Source organism: Oncorhynchus mykiss, chromosome 8, assembly GCF_013265735.2.
Source record: "Oncorhynchus mykiss isolate Arlee chromosome 8, USDA_OmykA_1.1, whole genome shotgun sequence".
NCBI classification, from domain to species: domain Eukaryota; kingdom Metazoa; phylum Chordata; class Actinopteri; order Salmoniformes; family Salmonidae; genus Oncorhynchus; species Oncorhynchus mykiss.
The window spans coordinates 65,765,564-65,792,424 of NC_048572.1; the positions used below are offsets into that span (position 1 = coordinate 65,765,564).

At 42.1% G+C, this 26,861-nt stretch overlaps 1 protein-coding gene across 9 annotated transcripts in view; it reads right to left on the reverse strand.

Annotated features, from left to right (window-relative positions):
• Positions 1-26,861, reverse strand: part of LOC110530368 (catenin delta-2) — a 144,119-nt gene that overhangs the window by 27,303 nt on the left and 89,955 nt on the right. For 6 of the 9 annotated variants that reach the window (XM_021613359.2, XM_021613364.2, XM_036985995.1 and 3 more), the window contains 2 exons: positions 23,141-23,450; positions 18,460-18,516 (listed from right to left, as the gene is read on the reverse strand). In XM_021613359.2, the coding sequence (XP_021469034.1) occupies positions 18,460-18,516; positions 23,141-23,450 (367 nt within the window). The remainder of the gene's footprint in view (positions 1-18,459; positions 18,517-23,140; positions 23,451-26,861) is intronic. The other 3 variants (XM_021613362.2, XM_021613360.2, XM_021613361.2) reach the window with 2 other exon arrangements.

Consider the following 26,861-nt stretch of genomic DNA (forward strand, 5'->3'; position numbering starts at 1 on the left):
CCAACAATACCAACCATCACTAACATGAGCCAGGGAGAAATGGAGGAGGCCATGGCCATTTACAGAGAAAGAGAAACATTAACTTTCAAAAAGGTCAACAGAACGATGGGGCTCTAGCTGGGATTCTCTCTGACCTCAATCACATAAAACAAAACCCAGCGAAATAAAACAACAGGGAGCCCAGCTATGGACGTCTCTCCTGAGCCCCTTCAGAACTGTTACATAGAAAGTGGAGTTTCACACAGTAGGTGGGGAGCGTACCAACCAAACACAGTGGGACATCATTCCATTTCCAGACTACACGGGCAGCTGCCAAGTCTTTCTGCACCCTTCTACCAAGCAGCAGAACCCCACACTAGTGGGCACTGGGCATGCTCAGTTCAGGCAGTAGCTAGGCTGCACTGAGCACGTATTGTTGAGTTATTGGAGCTGACTGGTGTGCAGTCGTCAGAAATGATTTCCTTGTGAATATAAGGCATCAAAGGGAACGAACACAGAGGAGCATGGAGGGATTGAAATCCTTTTGTTTCAGCAAATGGACCAATGGGAGAAAATACTTTTCAAAATGTTGTTTTTTCCCCTCTCATCGCTGATGATTATGAAGCTTGTTCACATGCTCTATGGTCTGCCCCTGTGAGGCATGGTTGCATTAGCAAAAACATTCATCCACAGTCATATTCATCTACTATAATGATGATCACAGCTGGTCATCTAAGTATTTGTAGATCAAATACAACTTCATAAAAAATGATCTAAAGATGATGTAACCTTGCATAAGTTACCTTTGGGTAATTGGGAAATCAAAATGCTCAATCAAAATGCTCAATCAAAACGCTCAATCAAGAATGCTCAAACAGTTTGTGCAAACTACTGTATGCTAAAATCATATCCAATTCGGAAGTAGGTCGCTTGCTGAAACATTGCCTTCGGTCAAATGAAGTCGGAATACATTACAGTACATAGGGTTTTAAGTTATTTTCTCTCGCAAACATTTCAGAGACACTGTTGTACGTACTGTATGTTTGTGTTAGCTGATCAGTTAATGTATACTGAACAAAAATATAAACACAACATGTTGGTCTCATGAGCTGAAATAAAAGATCCCAAAAATGTTCCATGCACACAAAAAGCTTATTTCTTTCAAATGTTGTGCACAAATTGGTTTACATCCCTTTTGATGTCCTTTGCCAAGATAATCCATCCACCTGACAGGTGTGGCATATCAAGAATCTGATTAAACAGCAGGACCATTACACAGGTGCACCTTGTGCGGGGGACAATAAAGGCCACTCTAAAAATGTGCCGTTTTGTCACACAACATAATGACACAGATGTCTCAAGTTTTTAGGGAGCATGCAATTGGCATGCAGACTGCAGGAATGTCCACCAGAGCTGTTGCCAGAGAGTTTAATGTTTATTTCTCTACAATCAGCCGCAACCAACGTAGTTTTTCAGAATTTGGCAGTACAGTTGAAGTCGGAAATGTACATTCTCCTTGGCCAAATACATTTAAACTCAGTTTTCACAATTCCTAACATTTAATCCAAGTAAAAATGCCCAGTGGAGGGCATAGGCCCACCCACTGGGGAGTCAGTGGGTGGGCCTGCCCACTCATTTGAAATCCATAGATTAGGCTCTAATGAATTTATTTCAATTGACTGATTTCCTTATATGAACTGTAACTCAGTAAAATCGTTAAAATTGTTTCATGTTGCGTTTACAGTGCCTTGCGAAAGTATTCGGCCCCCTTGAACTTTGCGACCTTTTGCCATATTTCAGGCTTCAAACATGAAGATATAAAACTGTATTTTTTTGTGAAGAATCAACAACAAGTGGGACACAATCATGAAGTGGAACGACATTTATTGGATATTTCAAACTTTTTTAACAAATCAAAAACTGAAAAATTGGGCGTGCAAAATTATTCAGCCCCTTTACTTTCAGTGCAGCAAACTCTCTCCAGAAGTTCAGTGAGGATCTCTGAATGATCCAATGTTGACCTAAATGACTAATGATGATAAATACAATCCACCTGTGTGTAATCAAGTCTCCGTATAAATGCACCTGCACTGTGATAGTCTCAGAGGTCTGTTAAAAGCGCAGAGAGCATCATGAAGAACAAGGAACACACCAGGCAGGTCCGAGATACTGTTGTGAACAAGTTTAAACCCGGATTTGGATACAAAAAGATTTCCCAAGCTTTAAACATCCCAAGGAGCACTGTGCAAGCGATAATATTGAAATGGAAGGAGTATCAGACCACTGCAAATCTACCAAGACCTGGCCGTCCCTCTAAACTTTCAGCTCATACAAGGAGAAGACTGATCAGAGATGCAGCCAAGAGGCCCATGATCACTCTGGAAGAACTGCAGAGATCTACAGCTGAGGTGGGAGACTCTGTCCATAGGACAACAATCAGTCGTATATTGCACAAATCTGGCCTTTATGGAAGAGTGGCAAGAAGAAAGGCGTTTCTTAAAGATATCCATAAAAAGTGTTGTTTAAAGTTTGCCACAAGCCACCTGGGAGACACACCAAACATGTGGAAGAAGGTGCTCTGGTCAGATGAAACCAAAATTGAACTTTTTGGCAACAATGCAAAACGTTATGTTTGGCGTAAAAGCAACACAGCTGAACACACCATCCCCACTGTCAAACATGGTGGTGGCAGCATCATGGTTTGGGCCTGCTTTTCTTCAGCAGGGACAGGGAAGATGGTTAAAATTGATGGGAAGATGGATGGAGCCAAATACAGGACCATTCTGGAAGAAAACCTGATGGAGTCTGCAAAAGACCTGAGACTGGGACGGAGATTTGTCTTCCAACAAGACAATGATCCAAAACATAAAGAAAAATCTACAATGGAATGGTTCAAAAATAAACATATCCAGGTGTTAGAATGGCCAAGTCAAAGTCCAGACCTGAATCCAATCGAGAATCTGTGGAAAGAACTGAAAACTGCTGTTCACAAATGCTCTCCATCCAACCTCACTGAGCTCGAGCTGTTTTGCAAGGAGGAATGGGAAAAAATTTCAGTCTCTCGATGTGCAAAACTGATAGAGACATACCCCAAGAGACTTACAGCTGTAATCGCAGCAAAAGGTGGCGCTACAAAGTATTAACTTAAGGGGGCTGAAAAATTTTGCACGCCCAATTTTTCAGTTTTTGATTTGTTAAAAAAGTTTGAAATATCCAATAAATGTCGTTCCACTTCATGATTGTGTCCCACTTGTTGTTGATTCTTCACAAAAAAATACAGTTTTATATCTTTATGTTTGAAGCCTGAAATGTGGCAAAAGGTCGCAAAGTTCAAGGGGGCCGAATACTTTCGCAAGGCACTGTATATGTTTGTTTCTGTATATTTGGTGTGCATTCGAAATTGCATCCTATTTCCTATATAGTGCACTTCTTTTCACCAGAGCCCTGGTCCCTGGTCAAGGGATGCACTATAAAGGGAACAGGAAACCATTTCAGACATATGTACATATGTATAAAGTATGTCTGTGTTAGTTTAGCTGTTCAGTCCACATGTATTGGGATAAATTGGGAAGCTATATGAAAGGGTCCCACAGTGGGAGCTCTCAGGTCCCACAGCCAGCCAGCCAGCCAGCCAAGCAGGCAGCACAGCCAGACAGACACCGAGGCTGGGCAGATCGAGAGGCACTATGTGTCTGTAATGAAGTGACCACAAAAGGACCACTACAAGAGTGTCCAGGTCGAACCATTAAAATGGAGGTTATGGCTCTTATTTACAGCACCAGAGAGAGGGTAGGTCCCTGAATAGGACTCTAGCGGCTGTATTCATTGTTGTAGTGTCTGAGATGTGGCCGATTAGGCCGGATTAGCTTCAGCAGGGGAGTTCTCAGGCCGACATCCCCAAGCACTGACACACACACACGCACGGACACTCATGCGCATTCACACACACACACACACACACACACACACACACACACACACACACACACACACACACACACACACACACACACACACACACACACACACACACACACAAATATAAACTCAGCAAAAAAAGAAACGTCCCCTTTTCAGGACCATGTCGTTCAAAAATAAATTGTCAAAATCTAAGTAACTTCACAGATCTTCATTGTAAAGGGTTTAAACACTGTTTTCTATGCTTGTTCAATGAACCATAAACAATTAATGAACATTAACCTGTGGAACGGTCGTTAAGACACGAACAGCTTACAGAAGGTAGGCAATTAAGGTCACAGTTATGAAAACGTAGGACACTAAAGAGGCCTTTCTACTGACTCAGAAAAAATCCAAAAGAAAGCTGCCCAGGGTCCCTGCTCATCTGTGTGAACATACCTTAGTCATGCTGCAAGGAGGCATGAGGACTGCAGATGTGGACAGGGCAATAAATTGCAATGTCCGTACTGTGAGACGCCTAAGACAGCGCTACAGGGAGACAGGACGGACAGCTGATCATCCTCGCAGCGGCAGACCACGTGTAACAACACCGGCACAAGATCAGTACATTCAAACATCACACCTGCGGGACTAGTACAAGATGGCAACAACAACTGCCCGAGTTACACCAGGAACGCACAATCCCTCCATCAGTGCTCAGACTGTCCGCAATAGGCTGAGAGAGGCTGGACTGAGGGCTTGTAGGCCTGTTGCAAGGCAGTTCCTCACCAGACATCACCGGCAACAACATTGCCTATGGGCACAAACACACCATCGCTGGACCAGACAGGACTGGCAAAAAGTGCTTTTCACTGATGAGTCGCGGTTTTGTCTCACCAAGTGTGATGGTTGGATTTGAGTTTATCGTTGAAGGAATGAGCGTTACACCGAGGCCTGTACTCTGGAGTGGGATCGATTTGGAGGTGGAGGGTCCGTCATGGTCTGGGAAGGTGTGCCACAGCATCATCGGACTGAGCTTGTTGGCATTGCAGGAAATCTCAATGCTGTGCGTTACAGGGAAGCCATCCTCCTCCCTCATGTGGTACCCTTCCTGCAGGCTCATCCTGACATGACCCTCCAGCATGACAATGCCACCAGCCATACTGCTCGTTCTGTGCGTGATTTCCTGCAAGACAGGAATGTCAGTGTTCTGCCATGGCCAGCGAAGAGCCCGGATCTCAATCCCATTGAGCACGTCTGGGACCTGTTGGATCGGAGGGTGAGGGCTAGGGCCATCCCCCCAGATATGTCCAGGAACATGCAGGTGCCTTGGTGGAAGAGTGGGGTAACATCTCACAGCAAGAACTGGCAAATCTGGTACAGTCCATGAGGAGGAGATGCACTGCAGTACTTAATGCAGCTGGTGGCCACACCCGATACTGACTGTTACTTTTGATTTTGACACCCCCCCGTTCAGGGACACATTCTTCAATTTCTGTTAGTCACATGTCTGTAGAACTTGTTCAGTTTATGTCTCAGTTGTTGAATCTTGTTATGTTCATACAAATATTTACATGTTAAGTTTGCTGAAAATAAACACAGTTGACAGTGAGAGGAGGTTTATTTTTTTGCTGAGTTTATATATACAGTTAAAGTCGTTAGTTTACATACACCTTAGCCAAATACATTTAAACTCAGTTATTCACAATTCCTGACATTTAATCCTAGTAAAATTCCATGTCTTAGGTCAGTTAGGATCACCACTTTATTTTAAAAATGTGAAATGTCAGAATAATAGTAGAGATAATTAATTATTTCAGATTTTATTTCTTTCATCACATTCCCAGTGGGTCAGAAGTTTACATACACTCAATTGGTATTTGGTAGAATTGCCTTTAAATTGTTTAACTTGGGTCAAACATTTCGGGTAGCCTTTCACAAGCTTCCCACAATAAGTTGGGTGAATTTTGGACCATTCCTCCTGACAGAGCAGGTGTAACTGAGTCAGGTTTGTAGGCCTCCTTGCTCGCACACGCTTTTCAGTCCTGCCCACACATTTTCTATAGGATTGAGGTCAGGGCTTTGTGATAGCCACGCCAATACCTTGACTTTGTTGTCCTTAAGTCATTTTGCCACAACTTTGGAAGTATGCTTGGGGTCATTGTCCATTTGGCAGACCCATTTGTGACCAAGCTTTAACTTCCTAACTGATGTCTTCAGATGTTGCTTCAATATATTCACATCATTTTCTACCTCATGATGCCATCTATTTTGTGAAGTGCACCAGTCTAGGACTCGTTTTACTGTGGATATAGATACTTATGTACCTGTTTCCTCCAGCATCTTCACACGGTCCTTTGCTGTTGTTCTGGAATTGATTTGCACTTTTCGCACCAAAGTACGTTATCTCTTGGAGATGAACCCACTGGAATTATGATACAGTGAATTATAAGTGAAATAATCTGTCTGTAAACAATTGTTGGAAAAATGACTTGTGTCATGCACAAAGTAGATGTCCTAACTGACTTGCCAAAATTATAGTTTGTTAATAAGAAATTAGTGGTGTGGTTGAAAAATGAGTTTTAATGACAGCAACTTTAGTGTACAGTATGTAAACTTCCGACTTTAACTGTATATGCAAGCATGCACGTACCTGTGTGCACACACACACACACACACACACACACACACACACACACACACACACACACACACACACAGACATTTGACGATTGTCTCTCTCTACTTAGACCACAGCCAGACAAGCATTACTTTACCATAAGAATTGTGCATGCCAATGCAGAGCAGCATATTAAAACATACTAATGCTGCTTAGCTTGTACTGTAGACTAGTGCTGGCCTGAATAGATGCACCGTATATTCTTTGTACTCATTTATTGCCCTCAGCAGAAGTTGTGTTTTTCAGCTACAATGACTGTTCTTCCTCAAACACATCTTTCTTTCAAGAGGGCATGGACGGAAGATTTGCCCTCATCACTTCCTCCAGAGCCATATCGCCTCAGAGGATGGGCAGGCTCATACATTCCTCAGGGATCCAGTGCTGTGTTGGCCATTTCACTTCTTCATTAGAGAATTACCCAAAGACAATTATTAATCCAAACGGCCGTGTGGCCGCCCATGATAATGCCACTGTTCTCACATCTCATCTCGTCCTCCCTCTTCAATCCCACACCACAGCCCTGACCGCTATAAAAGGGAGAAGCATTGTTCAGCTCAGCTCTGTCAAATGACTTGAAAACATCATATGCCAAGTATGGGTAGTGGCTAGCAAATAATGTTTTACTCTAATTCCATATATTTATCTATTTGTCAAGGTTGGTACTGTAGATTCTTAACATTCTCTAAAGCTATTCTGTGTGTATTCCCATCTCGGAGCTCTCAGAGCTTTAAAGCAGTAAAGAGCAGTTTGCATAACACTTCACATAATGAGTTAAGTATCTGGGTTCCAAATGGACTGGTTCACAGTGACGATTTCTCTCAGGATGCAACGATGGCCTGATCAAAGAATCTGCTGATTCACAAGCAAACTGCCCAAGACAATGAGCTCTTTCTTTATCTTTCTTTCTCTCTCTGTCCCTCCCTCTCCCACGGCACTTGGATAACAAACTGAAATGTCTATAGCATGCATGCTAGAGCAGTGAAGTTTGCCTTTAGCCCTCAACTCCCTAAGCTGGCCTTTCAACAGCCTTTCCTGAGGGCTAAAATGTCAGCTTTTAACTTTGAATGCCGCTCATTTTGGAAGATAGAAGGGTGGTCTTCTAGTCATTTTCGCAAGGTCTCCATGTTATCTCGAAAAATCATACTGCACAAGGATCAAGGTTGGCAGGGGAGCTGAGCTGAGGTTAAATCCCCTCAGTAGAAAGTAATGTAGCATTTGGCGACTCACTGGATTGAAACTAACTCTCGGGGTTGCAGACGGATCGTCATTCAGGGCTTTGTTCAAGAGCAGCCAGGTGAACATATCTGTCGGCCCCATAGCTGGGAACATTTACACCAGAATACAGACTGCCATGCTCGAGGCAATCAAACAATTCCCCCCTATAATAGAGTTATAAATGATGTATTCTAAATGCATGGTTTCTGCATTCTAATTAAAGACCATTGGGGGTATACATTTTAACTGAGTATGTTGTTGACTAGTGCCTTGGGCCAAAAATTATATTTACAATGACTCAAGGCTTGTACAATAGAGTGAACACAACACACAGGTCAAAACTGTAAGCAAACACTGCTGCCTCGCACCACAAAGGAATGATACAGAAGGGAAAGAAGCATTGTTGATGACTCGGGCAACCAATCAAATAGACAGACAGACAGGGGCCTTTCAGATAGGAAGACACACACAGTCATTCAATGTGCATGACTTCATTCTTCAGCAGAAATTGACATCCGTTTCCGAAGTAAAAACAATATAGTGCTATTGTGAATGAGACACAATGATATAAAATCATCCAACAAACATTATCGAAAACATTTTGGTTCAACTTCACAATAAAGGGAGCTATACAATCTGACAGAGCTTTCCAATTTGAAAAAGATAGCCTTTCCATTTCAATACTAATTAGTGCCATTATAGAAATCTGTTAGTATCTGTAATTAACCATGTGTTAACTTGGCCACAATATCAGATGAAAACGGGATGTGCAGAATGACAAAACTAGTCTGAAGAGCAGTTAGCGGCATCAACGTTGTACAAGGGAACACAGTTGAAGTGCAATAGTCCATGTAATTGCCCTCACTCAATGTTCTAGTTTAGTTTAGCTAGTCAAGTGTGGACGGTGTTTAAACAAACACTTTAATGAGCAACTTGTTTCTCTGCTTCCTTAAATTCTTTAATTCAGCCTCCATCCACAGTCCTCCTGTCTAAATACTATCCAATATTAGACACTCTCAATAAGCTCCAAAGACTAAGCTTTTAAAAGCACTGCAAATGCAGAGTGCAAAGGGTTAAATCCTGGACTTGTATGACAGATGTCAAATGTATACAGGGGCGTAACTTTGGTTTCAGAAGTGGGGGGGACATAATATTATTATTATACCGTTACATGTCAAAAGTTTGGACACACCTACTCATTCAAGGGTTTTTCTTGATTTTTACTATTTTCTACATTGTAGAATAATAGTGAAGACATCAAAACTATGAAATAACACATGGAATCATGCAGTAATCAAAAAAAGTGTTTAACAAATCAAGATATATTTTCTTCAAAAATTAAAAAAAAATCAAAGTAGCGACCCTTTGCCTTGATAACAGCTTTACATACTATTGGCATTCTCTTAATCAGCTTCATGAGGTCACCTGGAATGCATTTCATTTAAAAGGTGTGCCTTGTTAAAAGTTAATTTGTGGAATTTCTATCCTTCTTAAAGTGTTTGAGCCAATCCATTGTGTTGTGACAAGGTAGGGGTGGTATAAAGAAGATTGCCCTATTTGGTAAAATACCATATTATGACAAGAATAGCTCAAATAAGCAAAGGGAAACGACAGTCCATCATTACTTTAAGACATGAAGGTCAGTCAATATGGAACATTCAAGAACTTTGAAAGTTTCTACAAGTGCAGTCACAAAAACCATCAGCGCTATGATGAAACTGGCTCTCATGAGGACCGTCACAGGAAAGGAAGACCCAGAGTTACCTCTGCTGCAGAGGATAAGGTCATTAGTTACCAGCCTCGGAAATTGCAGCCCAAATAAACGCTTCACAGAGTTCAAGTAACAGACACATCTCAACATCAACTGTTCAAAGAAGACTGCGTGAATCAGGTCTTCATAGTCAAATTTCTGCAAAGAAACCACTACTAAAGGACACCAATAAGAAGAAGAGACTTGCTTGGGCCAAGAAACATTAGCAATGGACAATAGACCGGTGGATATCTGTCCTTTGGTTTAATGGGTGCAAATTTGACATTTTTGGTTCCAACCGCCGTCTCTTTGTGAGACGCAGAGTAGGTGAACGGATGATCTCCACATGTGTGGTTCCCACCGTGAAGCATGGAGGAGGAGGTGTAATGGTGTTTTGCTGGTGACACTGTCTTTTATTTATTTAGAATTCAAGGCACACTTAACCAGTATGGCTACCACAGCATTCGCAGGGACACGCCATCCCATCTGGTTTGCGCTTAGTGGGCCTATCATTTGTTTTTCAACAGGACAATGACCCAACACACCTCCAGGCTGTGTAAGGATTATTTGACGAAGAAGGAGAGTGATGGAGTGCTGCATCAAATGACTTGGCCTCCACAATCACCCAACCTCAACCCAATTGAGATGGTTAGGAATGAGTTGGACCACAGAGTGAAGGAAAAGCAGCCAACAAGTGCTCAGCATATGTGGGAACTCCTTCAAGACTGTTGGAAAAGCATTACGGGTGAAGCAGGTTGAGAGAATGCCAAGAGTGAGCAAAGCTGTCGTCAAGGCAAAGGGTGGCTACTTTCAAGAATCTCAAATATAAAATATATCTTCATTTGTTTAATACTTTTTTTGTCACTACCTGATTCCATATGTGCTATTTCATAGTTGTGATGTCTTCATTATTATTATACAATGTAGAAAATAGTAAAGTAAAAAAAAAACCCTTGAGTGAGTAGGTGTGTCCAAACTTTTGACTAGTAGTGTATAGGGTTTATCCAGTCGATAAACCCTCCAAACAGCCTCCCCGACCGCTCTGAGGCCTTCGCATTGTCCTAAAGCACACCGTTGCCCTGTTTTGTATCACATTCTAATGATAAAACTGGTGGGTTGCGCCCATGAATGTATCAATGCATTCGGAAAGTATTCAGACCCCTTCACTTTTTCCACATTTTGTTATGTTACTGATTTGGCGAACTCCAGATCGCCAAATCAGCCAATAGATGGTGTGGCCATACTTGTCTAGAACACATCCACCCATTTATATCCTCATGACAAAGTATAGATTTCGCTTAGATGTGCTCAATCTAAACAGTGTACCAAATTATTCAACTCCGACACTCCTTCAAGTACCATGTCGCAATGCGCCCTGTGTCTGTGGGAAACAGAGATGATACATAAAGGGGAGATAGGAATCCTATTGGCAACGAATGGAGAAACGCCCCACCCAACTGACTGTCGACCCATCACATTCACGTTGTCATGCTGAGTCAAGTGGTTTCTTAGCTAATCGTCACGCAATCCCTTCTCAAAGTGAGGGTATGAGTCAAGAACCCTGCCTATTTTCCCCAAAAGTACGTAATGTCACGATTCCAAAGCTATACGATATTACAGAGAACAAGTTAATAATCTCACATCTTGGAAAATATTTGCAATGCTATGCGTGTGGTATGCCGTGGTAAGGTGAGGTGCGTTACCGTGCTTGCCGTTAATGCTCATTCAAACCACCAGCGGGCATCGTTGAGCACATCTACTCCATTTATTAAGCAGGGCTTTTGAAACCGAGCAAACAACACCATGCCATGCAATTGTGAATACGCATCATGACTAAAATGTAATTATATATTTCATTGTAGGCCTATAGGAAGAAAAACAAACTAGCAGTCCCGATATGGGCCAAATATTGTATATTTGGATGGTATTGGATATATTGGATATATTTGGATATATTTGGATGGTTAAAGGCTGACATTTGATAGCACCCATTTGACTCCCATTCACTCATTGAAGGAGAGCTCTCCTTGTCCCAGAATCATCCAAAATGCACCACGTGGCCCATTGACAACTTATGGGCAACATACACAATGTGCGTTAATACGATTCTAATGGAGTTTCCCTACCCTACCTACCTAGCTAGCTAGCCAGCCAGCCCAGAGAGAGAGAAAGCATTGCAGGTTTTTTAAGTAGTCTTGAGCTGCAACAGATTTCCCAAAACTATTTTCACATGTTTCTACCAACCTTGTTATAACGATAAAATTAAACATGTTCACAGAAATGATTGTTTTCACATATTAGTGTTATTTAACACTGTTAATCATAGGACTTTGTGGTTTGGATTGGATTATCCCTTTAACATACTTTGAATGCCGGGCATCACTGTAGTCCTGGGGAAAAGACTACAACCTTGAGGCTTTAAAATCTCACCACTATAATACTGTATAAAACGTATCATGTGGTAATCGGCATGATTACCATTTGGTGAATGGGAATCCTATATTGTCTATGTAATGGCCTGTGTGGACCATGGATGTCAGTGAGTTATACTATAATGACAGACAGGAAATACATAGAGCATTTGGGGGCTCCCGAGTGGCACAGCAGTCTAAGGCACTATGTCTCAGTGCTAGAGGTATCACTACAGACCCTGATTAGATTCCAGGTTGTATTACAACCAGCCGGTGTATGCCGTCATTGTAAATAAGAATTTGTTCTTAACTGACTTGCCTAGTTAAATAAAGGTTAAATACAAAATACATTTAAAAAAATGTTGCTGACAGCAGCATACATCCACACATATATTATCAGAAGAACAATCAGATAACACTGAGTTAAAGGGGTGACCCTTGTGTGACACCACATTGAGAATAGTGCTTTTTGTGTCTGTGAAAAGCCAAAGTGTGAAAATGCATGACTGCCCTTATGAGCCTGGTCTCTGGTCGGGTCAGGCTGTGGTAAAGGTCAAGAAATGTCAGTCCTGGGCTTCCATTTCCATACACTATTCATCTGAGATACTTTAGGTATGGATGAAAAAGTTCAGTGGCTTGGTTGTTGGTATTTCGATATATATATCATACAATTAAAACTTGCTATGATTGGTTGAGGTATGCTGTGGTATGGTAAAATGTGTTACGAACCACCAGCGGGCATCGTTGAGCACATTTATTAAATCAGGGTTTTGAAGCCAAGCAAAGAGCACCATGCCATGCCAGGTCGTTTCAATTCAAAATGTGACTCGTTCCATTCTCCATTCTCTTGTTGATATTATGTCCTGGCCTTTATTTTCAATTACTGTAATTGTAGCCCGTTCTCCGGTTCACAGTGCTGTATGGGTTTTGACTGACAGCCATTATAAACTTCAGCACTGTGTGTGACAAGAAGATGCCCTCATCCCTCCTGCTAATTGGGCTACTTTTGCACATTTGTTTTTGTCTGAGTAAGGGAAATGCTGATGCTTATTTCTATTGTCTCTATCTATTCGGTACCATTCCATAATCATTCATTCAGACGGTTAAAAACTGCTCTCGCTCCTATCCTCACTCAGATGACTGACCGCAGCATCTATCAGTAGCCTAAACTGTGGAACAAATTGGCGGATGTTCAGACCTAGCAGAGCTATTAGATTATCCTTTTGTAAATTATTGGAGGTGTGAATGTTTCAGTCCGAGAGTCCGAGAGTCTCTCTCCTCTGGCACTATAGAGTCCTGGCGGGTGGTCCGGAGTTGAGAGAGAGCTTGGGTAATGGTGCAATAACACTTGACATGTGGACTGATGATTTTCGAATGACAGGATACTTGTGCCTTACAGTATATTACATAAACAAAGAGTGGGTGCTCGTGGAGAGGATGCTATTCAAAACGGAGTGACACAGTTCCCAGCGCAAAACTGCAGGTAAGAGAAGGCCAGCTATTGTGGAAGAATACTTGGGGATCTTGCTGATTTTCTCTATCGCTTCAAAGAGGCCACACTCTCCTTGGAGGCAAGCAAGCAGCCTACTCTTCACCTGGTAAGTGTGTGGTTCTAAAGGATAGAGACATAATTACAGCTGGATAGGCCTGGAGTATATCTACCTTTTTTTGAATCAACTGAAAACAATCTGTAATTCTGCTAAGCCTACAGACAAAGATGAACTTGTGAATGCCATCAAAATGTTTTGGCTCGAGAAACTGACGATTCAACAATGCAACAAATTCATCAATAGATGTTTCTTTCTATTGGATATATATATATATAAATCATTACCTATTATAAGGTTGATTTGCTATTTGCTATGCAAAGTCGAATCACAGACACGTAGTCTCCCTCCACTCACGATAGCTCATCTTGTGTGAATTATTATGTGGATTCTAATAAATTGACATATTTGTAAGGGGTTGGTGCATTTTTCATTGGGGCAAATCAGGTCTGAGATATTGAGTTAGAAATGTAAAACTTGAGTCTTGTGTCAGGTGAGCTGTTGTGTCCTCACCTTTGGTCTGATAATTTCCCAATAATCTCCTAAGTGTTCTCTTTCAATTGCTACTTCAATATAAACCATTTATACAAAAGTATGTGGATACCCTTTCAAATGAGTGGATTCGGTTATTTCAGCCACACCTGTAACAGGTGTATCAAATAGAGCACTAAGCCATGCAATCTCCATAGACAAACATTGGCAGTGGAATGGCCTTACTGAAGAGCTCAGGGACATGGCACTATGATAGGATGCCACCTTTCCAACAAGTCAGTTCGTCAAATCTCTGCCCTTCTCCAACTGCCTCAGTAAACTGTAAGGGCTGTTATTGTGAAGTGGATATGTCTAGGAGCAACAACGTCTCAGCCGCGAAGTGGTAGGACACACAAGCTCACAGAACGGGACCGCCGAGTGCTGAAGTACATAGTGTGTAAAAAATAATCTGTCCTCGGTTGCAACCCTCACCACTGAGTTCCAAACTGCCTCTGGAAGCAATGTCAGCACAATAACTGTTATTTGGGAGCTTCATGAAATGGGTTTCCATGGCCGAGCAGCCGCAAGATCACAAGCCTAAGATCCCCATGCTTAATGCCAAGTGTGGGCTGGAGTGGTGAAAAGCTCACCGCCATTGAACTATGGAGCAGTGGAAACACTTTCTATGGAGTGATGAATCACGCTTTACAATCTGGCAGTCCGATGGACGAATCTGGGTTTGGCGGATGCCAGGAGTATGCTACCTGCCCCAATGCAAAGTGCCAACTGTAAAGTTTGGTGGAGGAGAATTAATGGTCTGTTTTTTTTCATGGGTCAGGCCCCTTAATTCCAGTGAAGGGAAATTTTAAAGCTACTGCATACAATGACATTCTAGACGATTCTGTGTTTCCAACTTTGTGGCAACAGTTTGGGGAAGGCCCTTTCCTGTTCAAGCATGACAATGCCACGGTGCACAAAGTGAGGTCCATACAGAAATGGTTTGTCAAGATCGGTGTGGAAGAACTTGACTGGCCTGCACAGAGCCCTGACCTCAACCTCATCGAACACCTTTGGGATGAATTGGAACGCCGACTGCAAGGCAGGCCTAATATCCCAACATCAGTGCCTGACCTCACTTATGCTATTTTACTTGAAGTTCCCGCAGCAATGTTCCAACATCTAGTGGAAAGCCTTCTCAAAAGAGTGGAGGCTGTTATAGCAGCAAAGGTTGGACCAACTCCATATTAATGCCCATGATTTTGGTCTTGTAGTGGTCATGTAGTGTATATCAATCATTCATTCAAGAATTTTAGTTATAAAACAAAATAACAAATGGAGCCTTGAATAATTAAACTATAAATAAACCTCAACATGTTGGTTAAATCAATTGCATTCACGAATGCATGCGACTGTTTTTAATCTTGGCTGTGGTAAAGACTTTAAAAGCTTTTTTAGTTAGAATTTATGCAATTTTGGGGGGAAATTATTGTTGTGTTTGTTGTGTTGTTTACACTGTTCCGAATGACCAGAAAAAAAGATTGCTCACCTGTTTGACAAACATAAGCACGCAGTGCTCGCTCCTCCTACCCTCCCTTCTTGATCTTCTTGGTCCCTAAAAATAGAAATCAGCTCGGAAAGAGTCTATTGTCCTGCTGATAGCCCATCAAGGGTGGATGGCTTCTTTTGTGATTACAATTTATTGAAAGAATAGGTAAGGCTGCCAAACCATTTACACCTGGCCCACAGCTTAGTAGCGCACTTATAGTGTACTTTCCCTCCATTCTCAGCCTGACTCTCTACCAATGCCACCAGATGCTTCTATTGTTGTTATCTATTCGGTGACATTCCACTGGTAAATATAATACATACAACTACTCACAAACTTTTACAGATGCACAATCATACTGCCTGGTATGGCAGCTGCTCTGCCCACAACCTTAAGGCTCTCCAGAGGGTAGTGAGGTCTGCACAACGCATCACCGGGGGCAAACTACCGGCCCACCAGGACACCTACACCGCCCGATGTCACAGGAAGGCCATAAAGATCATCAAGGACAACAACCACCCGAGCCACTGCCTGTTCACCCCGCTATCATCCAGAAGGCGAGGTCAGTACAGGTGCATCAAAGCAGGGACCGAGAGACTGAAAAACAGCTTCTATCTCAAGGCCATCAGACTGTTAAACAGCCACCACTAACATTGAGTGGCTGCTGCCATACATGTAAACATTTTATCACTAGCCACTTTAAACAATGCCACTTAATATAATGTTTACATACCCTACATTACTGCATCTTGCCTATGCCGTTCTGTACCATCACTCATTCATATATCTTTATGTAAATATTCTTCATCCCTTTACACTTGTGTGTATAGGGTAGCTGTTGTGAAATTGTTAGGTTAGATTACTCGTTGGTTTTTACTGCATTGTTGGAACTAGAAGCACAAGCAGGTCGCTACACTCGCATTAACATCTGCTAGCCATGTGTATGTGACAAATAAAATGTGATTTGAAATAGGTCAGGTCTTGAAAATGTGTAAAAAAACTTAAAAAACATATCCACAATGTGCGTAAAAGAGGCCCATATAGATGACTTGGGTTTTCCTCGCCGTACTCTCTTTCATTCAGTTTCTTCTTCACATCAGCAAAGAACGACTCTGCATTGTCTGCTTCATATGAGGCTTTAGTTTAGGAAGGTCATAAAAAACATCATACTAAGACAACGTATTTCAAAATAACAGAATAGCATGTTTTACGTTTTATTTATCTGGGCTTAGTAGCCGAGGCTATGTGGCTGCACCATCAACTTGTTAATTTAGCAGACATCACTCGCGTATATTCAGTCAACACATATATTTAAAGATTATAATGGAATATAACAGAACATTTTTGTTTCTATTAGAATAAAAACCTTACCGTGTAACAACAGTTAAAGTAAGTAATGAACTACAGTCCAGTTACAGCTTCTTCTGACAGAATAGAAACAAAAAAAGAGGTGTCTTATTCCGAATGAGCACACGGGATAGAGGAAGAGCAATTCTTACACTATTGTTTTAAATTCAATCAGCTTCTTCTTCCTCATTCAGTTAATTCAAATTAAACCGTGACATCAGGTACACAATTATCTGTTTCTATCACCTGTTCATCAATTCACGTCATTCATTCAGTGATGTGAGAGACACATTAATGCCTCGGTACTAACGCTTTAGACTGAACCCAAAGGCATAACCAGCGTTCTAACTTTCCCTTGCTGTGACGCAATGTACTGCACCAAATCACAATCTACCTCAATGCACTGCACCAAATCACAATCTACCTCAATGTACTGCACCAAATCACAATCTACCTCAATGTACTGCACCAAATCACAATCTACCTCAATGTACTGCACCAAATCACAATCTACCTCAATGTACTGCACCAAATCACAATCTACCTCAATGCACTGCACCAAATCACAATCTACCTCAATGTACTGCACCAAATCACAATCTACCTCAATGTACTGCACCAAATCACAATCTACCTCAATGTACTGCACCAAATCACAATCTACCTCAATGTACTGCACCAAATCACAATCTACCTCAATGTACTGCACCAAATCACAATCTACCTCAATGTACTGCACCAAATCACAATCTACCTCAATGTACTGCACCAAATCACAATCTACCTCAATGTACTGCACCAAATCACAATCTACCTCAATGCGCTGTGCCAAAAACTCAAAACGTTTAATTGAGGAACCACTGTATATGTACTAAAATGTAACAGCTTATGAATCGGCAACATGATTCATGCGTAAATTGTCAACTACATCATAGACATCAGTTTGAGTATTACTTAAGAAAAATAGCATAAAGGTAGTATGATCAGATACTGCAAAAGTGACATTTAAGTAAATGGATTCTGCCCCTTAATTACTGCACATGTCACAGTAAATCTTGGGATGATGAAGCACATTTAGAAAATGATGAGAGAAAAATGATGATGAATGATGTAAAATGAAGGAGAAAATGTATGATTTTTGGATAATGGATTCCTACTGTTGCTATCCTCACACAATCAGCAAGTACCCGTAACCTACCCAAAAAGCTTCCAACTGCTGTCACTTTTAGAAAGCCATAAAAGCTTAACTGAAGAGTAACTTCACAACATCACATCTTACCATTAATTACTAGACAACCTGAAGAGTAAACTTGAGAAACTTGGAGGCAAATAGATACATAACCTAATCTGTGAGAAGATACTGTATATAAAATTGTGGACAGCACCAATGGCACTACCTTTACTTTACTTTTCCTGAGGAAGTCACATGAAGCTTTCAGTGAAGTAGCTACTGTAAGTAAATGGGAATCCGAGGACAATGCAATGGAAAAAAGAACTGAACTATTGTCATTCATGCTCTTTCATTGGTAAGGAAATGTTCCTGGTATTTGTATAGTAGACATGAAGGACAGATTCAGTGAATGAGAGATAGAAATATGTAATAAATGCTGGATTACTTTGTCATTCTTTGCTCGGCTTGATTTTGATTCCAGACAAGGAATTCAGGGTCGTACCTATCAGGAGACAGGCAGAAAGGAAAAAAAATGTAGGTGGGTGTCTCGCACAAAGGAGCTTGACAAGAATAAAATAATACTCATTTGAATGTCTTTCTTTCTCAACAATGTTCCTATTACACACTTACACTGGATTCAGAACATGCACTAGATGATTTGATTGTGGTTGATGGGGATCTTTTAAAGAGGGGGTCTTACAAAACCAAGAAATATGGAGATCAATTTGCTATCAGCTAGGTCAATGATGGATTGTTCAGTCATCAGAACCATTATCATGGTTTGTGGAGAGACACATTCCAGTGATCTTGTCATTGTTTTTCTTAAATATGAATAGATGTATTTAGGACTCTGCTAAATAGTGACATGAATTATATCACGCAAACAACCATTGGACATTAGGAAAGTTTTAACAACCTTAATTGTGGTTGAGTATTTCTTTTATCGAGTATTGTTTTGGTCGTTGACTTTGAACATAATTCATTAAAACATTTAATTAATCTCTTTCTAGAATTCAACTGATTTGCTACACACAATACAGGCCTAGTGTTTCCACAATTAATTGAAATTAAGATCGATTGAAGACCTGCTTTGGTGAAACCCGCCCTTTAACAATAATGAATATGAAGTAACCAAAAAAATAGGGAGTCATTTCTAATTTGGGGATTACTGTAATTGACTGTGCATGTTGTGAAGTTGGTTGCAGCCAGCAAATCAATGCATCACAAGTCAATCCACTGAAAGCGTGTACAAACGCCAAAAGTAATGCCAGAGCTACAGCAGATACAGTGCAATGTGGAAAAGGAAAGAAAGATAGAGAAACAAATAAATAGTACAGGGGATGGTGAATGAAGAAAACAGAATGGGATAAATCAAAAGTAATGAACTTGTAGAGTATTGCAAACACACAGTTGAAGTCGGAGGTTTACATACACCGTAGCCAAATACATTTAAACTCAGTTTTTCATAATTCCTGACATTTAATCCTAGTAAAAATTCCCTGTCTTAGGTCAGTCAGGATCACCACTTTATTTTATGAATGTGAAATGTCAGAATAATAGTAGAGAATTACTTATTTCAGATTTAATTTCTTTCATCACATTCCCAGTGGGTCAGAAGTTTACACTCAATTAGTATTTGGTAGCATTGCCTTTAATTGTTTAACTTGGGTCAAACGTTTTGGGTAGCTTTCCACAAGCTTCCCACAATAAGTTGGGTGAATTTTGACTCATTCCTCCTGACAGAGCTGGTGTAACTGAGTCAGGTTTGTAGGCCTCCTTGCTTGCACACGCTTTTTCAGTTCTGCTGACAAATTTTCTATAGGATTGAGGTCAGGGCTTTGTGATGGCTACTCCAATACCTTGACGTTGTTGTCCTTAAACCATTTTGCCACAACTTTGGAAGTATGCTTGGGGTCATTGTTCATTTGGAAGACCCATTTGTGACCAAGCTTTAACTTCCTGACTGATGTCTTGAGATGTTGCTTCAATATATCCACGTAATTCTCCATCCTCATGTTGCCATCTATTTGTGAAGTGCACCAGTCCCTCCTGCAGCAAAGCACCATAACAACATGATGCTGCCACCCCCGTGCTTCACGGTTGGGATGGTGTTCTTCGGCTTGTAAGCCTCTTCCATTATTAACCCTCCAAACATAACGACGGTCATTATGGCAAACAGTTCTATTTTTGATTCCTCAGACCAGAGGACATTTCTCAAAAAACTATGATATTTGTCCCCATGTGCAGTTGCAAACCGTAGACTGGCTTTTTTATGGCGCTGTTGGAGCAGTGGCTTCTTCCTTGCTGAGCGGCCTTTCAGGTTATGTTGATATATGACTCGTTTTACTGTGGATATTGTCACGACTTCCACCGAAGGTAGTTCCTCTCCCTGTTCGGGCGGCGACGCCGACTACTAGCCATCACCGATCTCTTTTTCCTTTTTTGTTTGTTTTGTCTTTGGTGTTTTTCACACCTGGTTTCATTTGCCTTAATTTCTGTGTGTATATATTTACCCTGTTGCCTGCCTAGGTTTGTGCGGAATTATTATTTTATTGTGACGTAGCTCGATGAGGTTATGCCCTATTTCTTGTTTTCACGGATTTAATAAGAGTGTGTTATTGTCGGAGCTTTGTTTGTTCCTCTGTGTGTTTGTACGGGTTCTCTGTTGTCGAGGGCATTTTACTTTTTTGATTGTGCCATACCTGTGTTGGTGGACTTGCCAATTAAAAAGTACGCTTGTCAGACATCTCTGCTCTCCTGCGCCTGACTCTTTCACCTACCTCCTAACGCAACATTATCACAGAATCCCGCACCACTTCGATGGAGTCAGCAGGAGCAGACGCGCTCCCAATATCTATGGAGGAGCGCGTTCAACACCACACGGCAGTGTTACACCGGCTGGGGACCGCGATGGATCAGGTGATGGCGACGATGGATCAGGTGATGGCGACGATGGAAAGATGGGAGAGAGGTGGCCTTCCCACACCTCCATCAGCCACACTCCAACCAGTACCACAACCCTCTCCTTCATTGCCTGGGTCCAGTGGTTTTCGATTCACACTCCTGAGGGAGTACGATGGAACGGCGGCCGGGTGCCAGGGATTCTTACTCAAAATGGAGTTATACCTGGCAACCGTTCACCCGACTCCTTCGGGAGGTGAAATCGTGAACGCCCTCGTCTCCTGCCTCTCAGGCAAAGCCCTAGAGTGGGCCAACGCGGTATGGAACGATCCTGACTTGGCGAGGCACCACTACCCAGAGTTCACCCGCCGCTTTTGGGCCGTGTTCGACCACCCACCTGAGGGCCGAGCGGCGGGTGAACAGCTGTTCCATCTAAGGCAGGAGAAGAGGGGTGCAGTTTGTGTGAGAACGTCCGTAGGGAGCTAGCCTGTAGAGACACCTCCCTCTCCTTAGACCAGCTGATAGACATGTCCATTACGTTGGACAACTTGCTGGCGACCCGCGGGCGTCCGGATCGGGTCCTGTCAGTTTCATCCCCCAGCCCCTCCACTCCAACGCCCATGGAGCTAGGAGGTGCTGCAGTGAGGGCGACCAGAGGAGGGGGCCTTTCCCGTACCAGCTGTGGTCGTAGAGGGCACACTGCTGACCGGTGCTGGAGGGGTCCTACAGGGAGTGTGTTATTGTCAGAGCTTTGTTTGTTCCTCTGTGCGTTTGTACGGGTTCTCTGTTGTCAAGGGAGTTTTACTTTTTTGATTGTGCCATACCTGTGTTGCCAATTAAAAAGTACGCTTCTCAGACATCTCTGACTATTTCACCTACCTCCTAACGCAATATTATCACAGGTATAGATACTTTTGTACCTGTTTCCTCCAGCATCTTCACAAGGTCCTTTGCTGTTGTTCTGGGATTGATTTGCATTTTTCGCACCAAAGTACGTTCATCTCTAGGAGACATAACGTGTCTCCTTCCTGAGCGGTATGACGGCTGTGTGGTCCCATGGAGTTTATACTTGCGTACTATTGCTTGTTTAGATGAACGTGGTAACTTCAGGCATTTGGAAATTGCTCCCAAGGATGAACCAGACTTATGGAGGTCAAATACATTTTTTCTGAGGTCTTGGCTGATTTCTTTTGATTTTCACATGATGTCAAGCCAAGAGGCACTGAGTTTGAAGGTAGGCCTTGAAAAACATCCACAGGTACACCTCCAATTGACTCAAATTATGTCATGGCTTTAGAAGCTTGTGATAGGCTAATTGACATCATTTGAGTCAAAAGGAGGTGTACCTGTGGATGTATTTCAAGGCCTACCTTCAAACTTTTTCTGAAATGTTCTGGAATTTTTCCAAGCTGTTTAAAGGCACAGTCAATTCAGTGTATGTAAACTTCTGACCCACTGGAATTGTCATACAGTGAATAATAAGTAAAATATTCTGTTTGTAAACAATTGTTGGAAAAATGACTTGTGTCATGCACAAAGTAGATGTCCCAACTGACTTGCCAAAACTATAGTTTGTTAACAAGAAATGTGTGGAGTGGTTGAAAAACGAGTTTTAATGACTCCAACCTAAGTGTATGTAAACTTCCGACTTCAACTGTAGATATTCCTGTTTTCTCTGATCTTTCATTAGTATGTATTCCTAGTGATTAAACATGTTGTTGTTTACAGTATTGTTTTTTAAATATTTGCTCTAAAGGAATAAACTCCTTGATCAGACCCACACAAAAGCAACTCTGATAGTACAGCAATACAGCCATAAAGCTTATGACTCAAGGCCACTCCCAGTCACTTTATGACACACACACACACACACACACACACACACACACACACACACACACACACACACACACACACACACACACACACACACACACACACACACACACACACACAAACAAACAAACAAACAGACAGCCCAGACAGACGCACGCACACGCACACAAGTAAAAGTTTAAACAACACAAGGTGAAGGAAGGTGAGGTTTAACAAGCTTCATGTGCCCTCCAGAAAACAGTGGCTGTGTCATTCAAGGCGTAGTGGTACCGACAGGCCAAACAGAGGATCGACTGGTAGGCAGTGATGTGGATGTGTGCTTTATATTCAGTGGTCTGACTGAAGGAGAGGTGAGGTGTTATAAATAACAGCGCTATAGTGACACTCACCTGGGATCCTTCTGGATGCTGTCGACAGAAGGTGAGCGGGCCAGTGCGGCCTCCGGGGGCAGCACGGGGCCAGACTTGCTGTAGGGCAACTCGGTGGTCGGGCAGAACTGGAGGGTGCGGTACGGGTTGGCGTAGTCCGAGCCAGTGGCAAAGCTGCTTCTCTGGTAGGGCAAAGTGCCTGAGGCGTTCTGGCTGCCTGTACGCTGCAAGGGGATGGAGTCAACACCAGGGGAAGATGGGGCTACGGCAGGAGGGAAGTAGGGACAGAGCAGAAAGTTCAGGACCTCTTCACAAAACTGGTTTACTGGGTCTAGGCAGAGGAATGAGCGAGCACACAGTGAGAAGAGAAACAGAACAACCAAACACCAGAGAAATAAGAGGAGGGGAAGAAGAGGGTGAAAGCAAAATCAAAAGAAAGACAGAAAATATAATTCATTTAATTAATGTTTCAATACTTCCCTTGGCAGCCTCTGCCAAGAACTATAAGGAAACAATACACAGAAAAACATACCGTGTCACAAAAGATTCCGGTACATTTCAAAACATTTCATAACTTTCAGTACATTTATCATGTATGAATTATGACGAATGCACTAAATGTCACTTTGTCAAATTACAGTTAGATAAACACAATTGACAAATGGCCAGAAGAAGAAGAAGTAGGCATTCTGTAGATGAATGATTATTTACTCCAATAGAACACAACAGATGTACCTCTCTCAGAACACTGAAAAGACCTTAGACAGTCAGTTTATTGTGAAATGTATTTCTTTACTAACTTTGTGTTTTCATAATCTACCATGAGGAGCATTGAACATGATCTTAAACACAGAACACCTTAATTTCCACACAGTATTGTGTTGGTAAAAATGAATTTCAGAAGAATTCATGGAAGACAGCGGTGAATGGCTAATGATTTCATGTCAAACAAAGTCCAATGGAGGCCCCTGAAAAGTCATTTTTCTGTCTGAAAAGACTGCTTTTCAGGAAAAATGAATGACAGGTATTAGGTTAGAATCACTGTGAGGCCAACATAATATAGTGAAAAGTCAATGTTATTCTGAATATATATATATATATACAATTTGTTGATTTGAGTGAGCAAAGCCATGGAATGAGACACGATTCTTTCACTCATTGCCATTTATCTTTGAGGTATGTATCACTGTAGGGCTGCAGACTACTGTGCTGCATTCCCTGGTCAGGGCAGAGCTGCTGCTGCTAATCGTAATCATGTGGAAGGCCTCTATACATCTCAAGGGAGCCCTGCCTGCCTGTCAGTTTAACACAGAGTGAGAGGTAAATAGAGTTACCGTGTAGCAGCTTTTACACTGCACCCGCCTCCCTGGCAGCCATGACCTAGGCTCCACACATGAAACTCCCACCTGGGCAGTTCTCAGTTGTACTATGGTCGGATAAACATTTTACACAGAGTGTACAAAACATTAGGAAGCTAATATTGAGTTTCACCCCCTTTTGCCCTCAGAAGAGCCTCAATTCTTTACAGACTTTAATGTCCCCGTGGGGAAATGTTGTTGCAGTGTCATGTACACATTTAAAGTGGCGTTGAAATAACAAAACAAATTGAAAATACAACTTTCATAACAGTTACATGCCAAACTTCATTTGCCACATGCGCCGAATACAACAAGTATAGACATTACCGTGAAATGCTTACTTACAAGCCCTTAATCAACAGTGCAGTTTAAGAAGAAGAAAATATTTACCAAGTAGACTAAAATAAAAAGTAATAATAAAAAGTAACACAATAAGACTAACAATAACAAGGCTATATACAGGGGGCACCGGTACCGAGTCAGTGTGCAGGTATACAGGCTAGTTGAGGTAATCTGTACATGTAGGTGGGGACGAAGTGACTATGCATAGGTAACAAACAAACAGCGAGTAGCAGCAATGTACAAGAGGGGGGAGGGTATTAATGTAAATTGTCCAGTGGCGATTTTTATGAAATGTTCAGCAGTCTAATGGCTTGGTGGTAGAAGATGTTGAGGTGCCTTTTGGCCCCAGACTTGGTGCTCTGGTACCGCTTGCCGTGCGGTAGCAGAGAAGTCTAACAATTTTATGGGATTTCCTCTTACATCGCCTATTATATACTGTATGTGCTGGATGGCAGGAAGCTTGGCCCCAGTGATGTACTGGGCCATTCCCACTACCCTTTGTAGTGCCTTATGGTCAGATGCTGAGCAGTTGCCATACCAGGCGGTGATGCAACAGGTCAGGATGCTCTCGATGGTGCAGCTGTAGAACCTTTTTAGGATCTGAGGACCCATGCCAAATCTTTTTTGTCTCCTGAGGGGGAATAGGTTTTGTCGTGCCCTCTTCACGACTGTCTTGATATGTTTGAACCATGATAGGTATTACGGACTCAGTCAGAGAGAGGTTGAAAATGTCAGTGAAGACACTTGACAGTTGGTCCGCGTATTACACGTCCTGGTAATACGTCTGGCCCAGCGGCTTTGTGAATGTTGATCTGTTTAAAGGTTTTGTTCACATCGGCTACCGAGAGCGTTACCACACAGTCATCCAGAGCAGCTGGTGCTCTCATGCATGCTTCAGTGTTGCTTGCCTCGAAGCGAGCATAAAAGGAATTTATCTCGTCTGGTAGGCTCACGTCACTGGGCAGCTCGCGTCTGGGTTTCCCTTTGTAGTTCGTAATAGTTTTCAAGCCCTGCCACATCCAACGAGCGTCAGAGCCGGTGTAGTAGGACTCAATCTTAAATCTGTATTGATGCTTTTGTTTGTTGGTTCGTCTGCGGGCAAAGTGGGATTTCTTATAAGTGTCCGGATTAGTCTCCCGCTCCTTGAAAGCGGCAGCTCTATCCTTTAGCTACATGCGGATGTTGCTTGTAATCCATGGCTTCTGGTTGGGATATGTACGTACAGTCACTGTGGGGACGACGTCATCGATGCACTTATTGATGAAGCTGATGACTGTGGACAGATTTGTCAAATGTAGGGCCTGGGAGTGCTTTGTATGCATCTTTGTGTGTGGAGTAAAGGTGGTCAAGGATATTTTTTTCCCTGGTTGCACATATGACATGTTGGTAAAAATTTGGTAAAACTGATTTAAGTTTGCCTACATTAAAGTCCCCGGCCACAAGGAGCGCCCCTTCTGGGTGACAATTTTCTTCTTTGCTTATGGCCTTATAGAGTTGGTTGAGAGCGGTCTTAGTGCCAGCTTCGCTTTGTGGTGGTAAATAGACGGCTACAAAAAATACAGATGAGTACTCTCTTGGTAGATAGTGTGGTCGACAGCTTATCATAAGGTACTCTACCTCAGGCGAGCAATAACTCGAGACTTCTTTAATATTTGACATCGCGCACCAGCTGTTACTGACAAAAAGACACACACCCCCACCCCTCGTCTTACCAGAGGTAGCGTCTCTGTTTTGCCGGTGCATTGAAAATCCCACCAGCTCAAAATTGTCAATTTCTTAGTTCAACCACGTCTCGTTGAAACATTGTTACAGTTTTTAATGTCCCGTTGGTAGGATAATCTTAATAATAGAGTTGAAGTCAGAAGTTCACATACATACTGTATTATTGAGTGGCAGACGTCCAGGCATTTATTTAGGATGGCTCAGTGAGAGAATCAGATCCAAGATGGTAGTGTCTCGACCAACTGATTTAGATACAGTTGAAGTCTTAGCCAAATACATTTAAACTCAGTTTTTCACAATTCCTGACATTTAATCCTAAT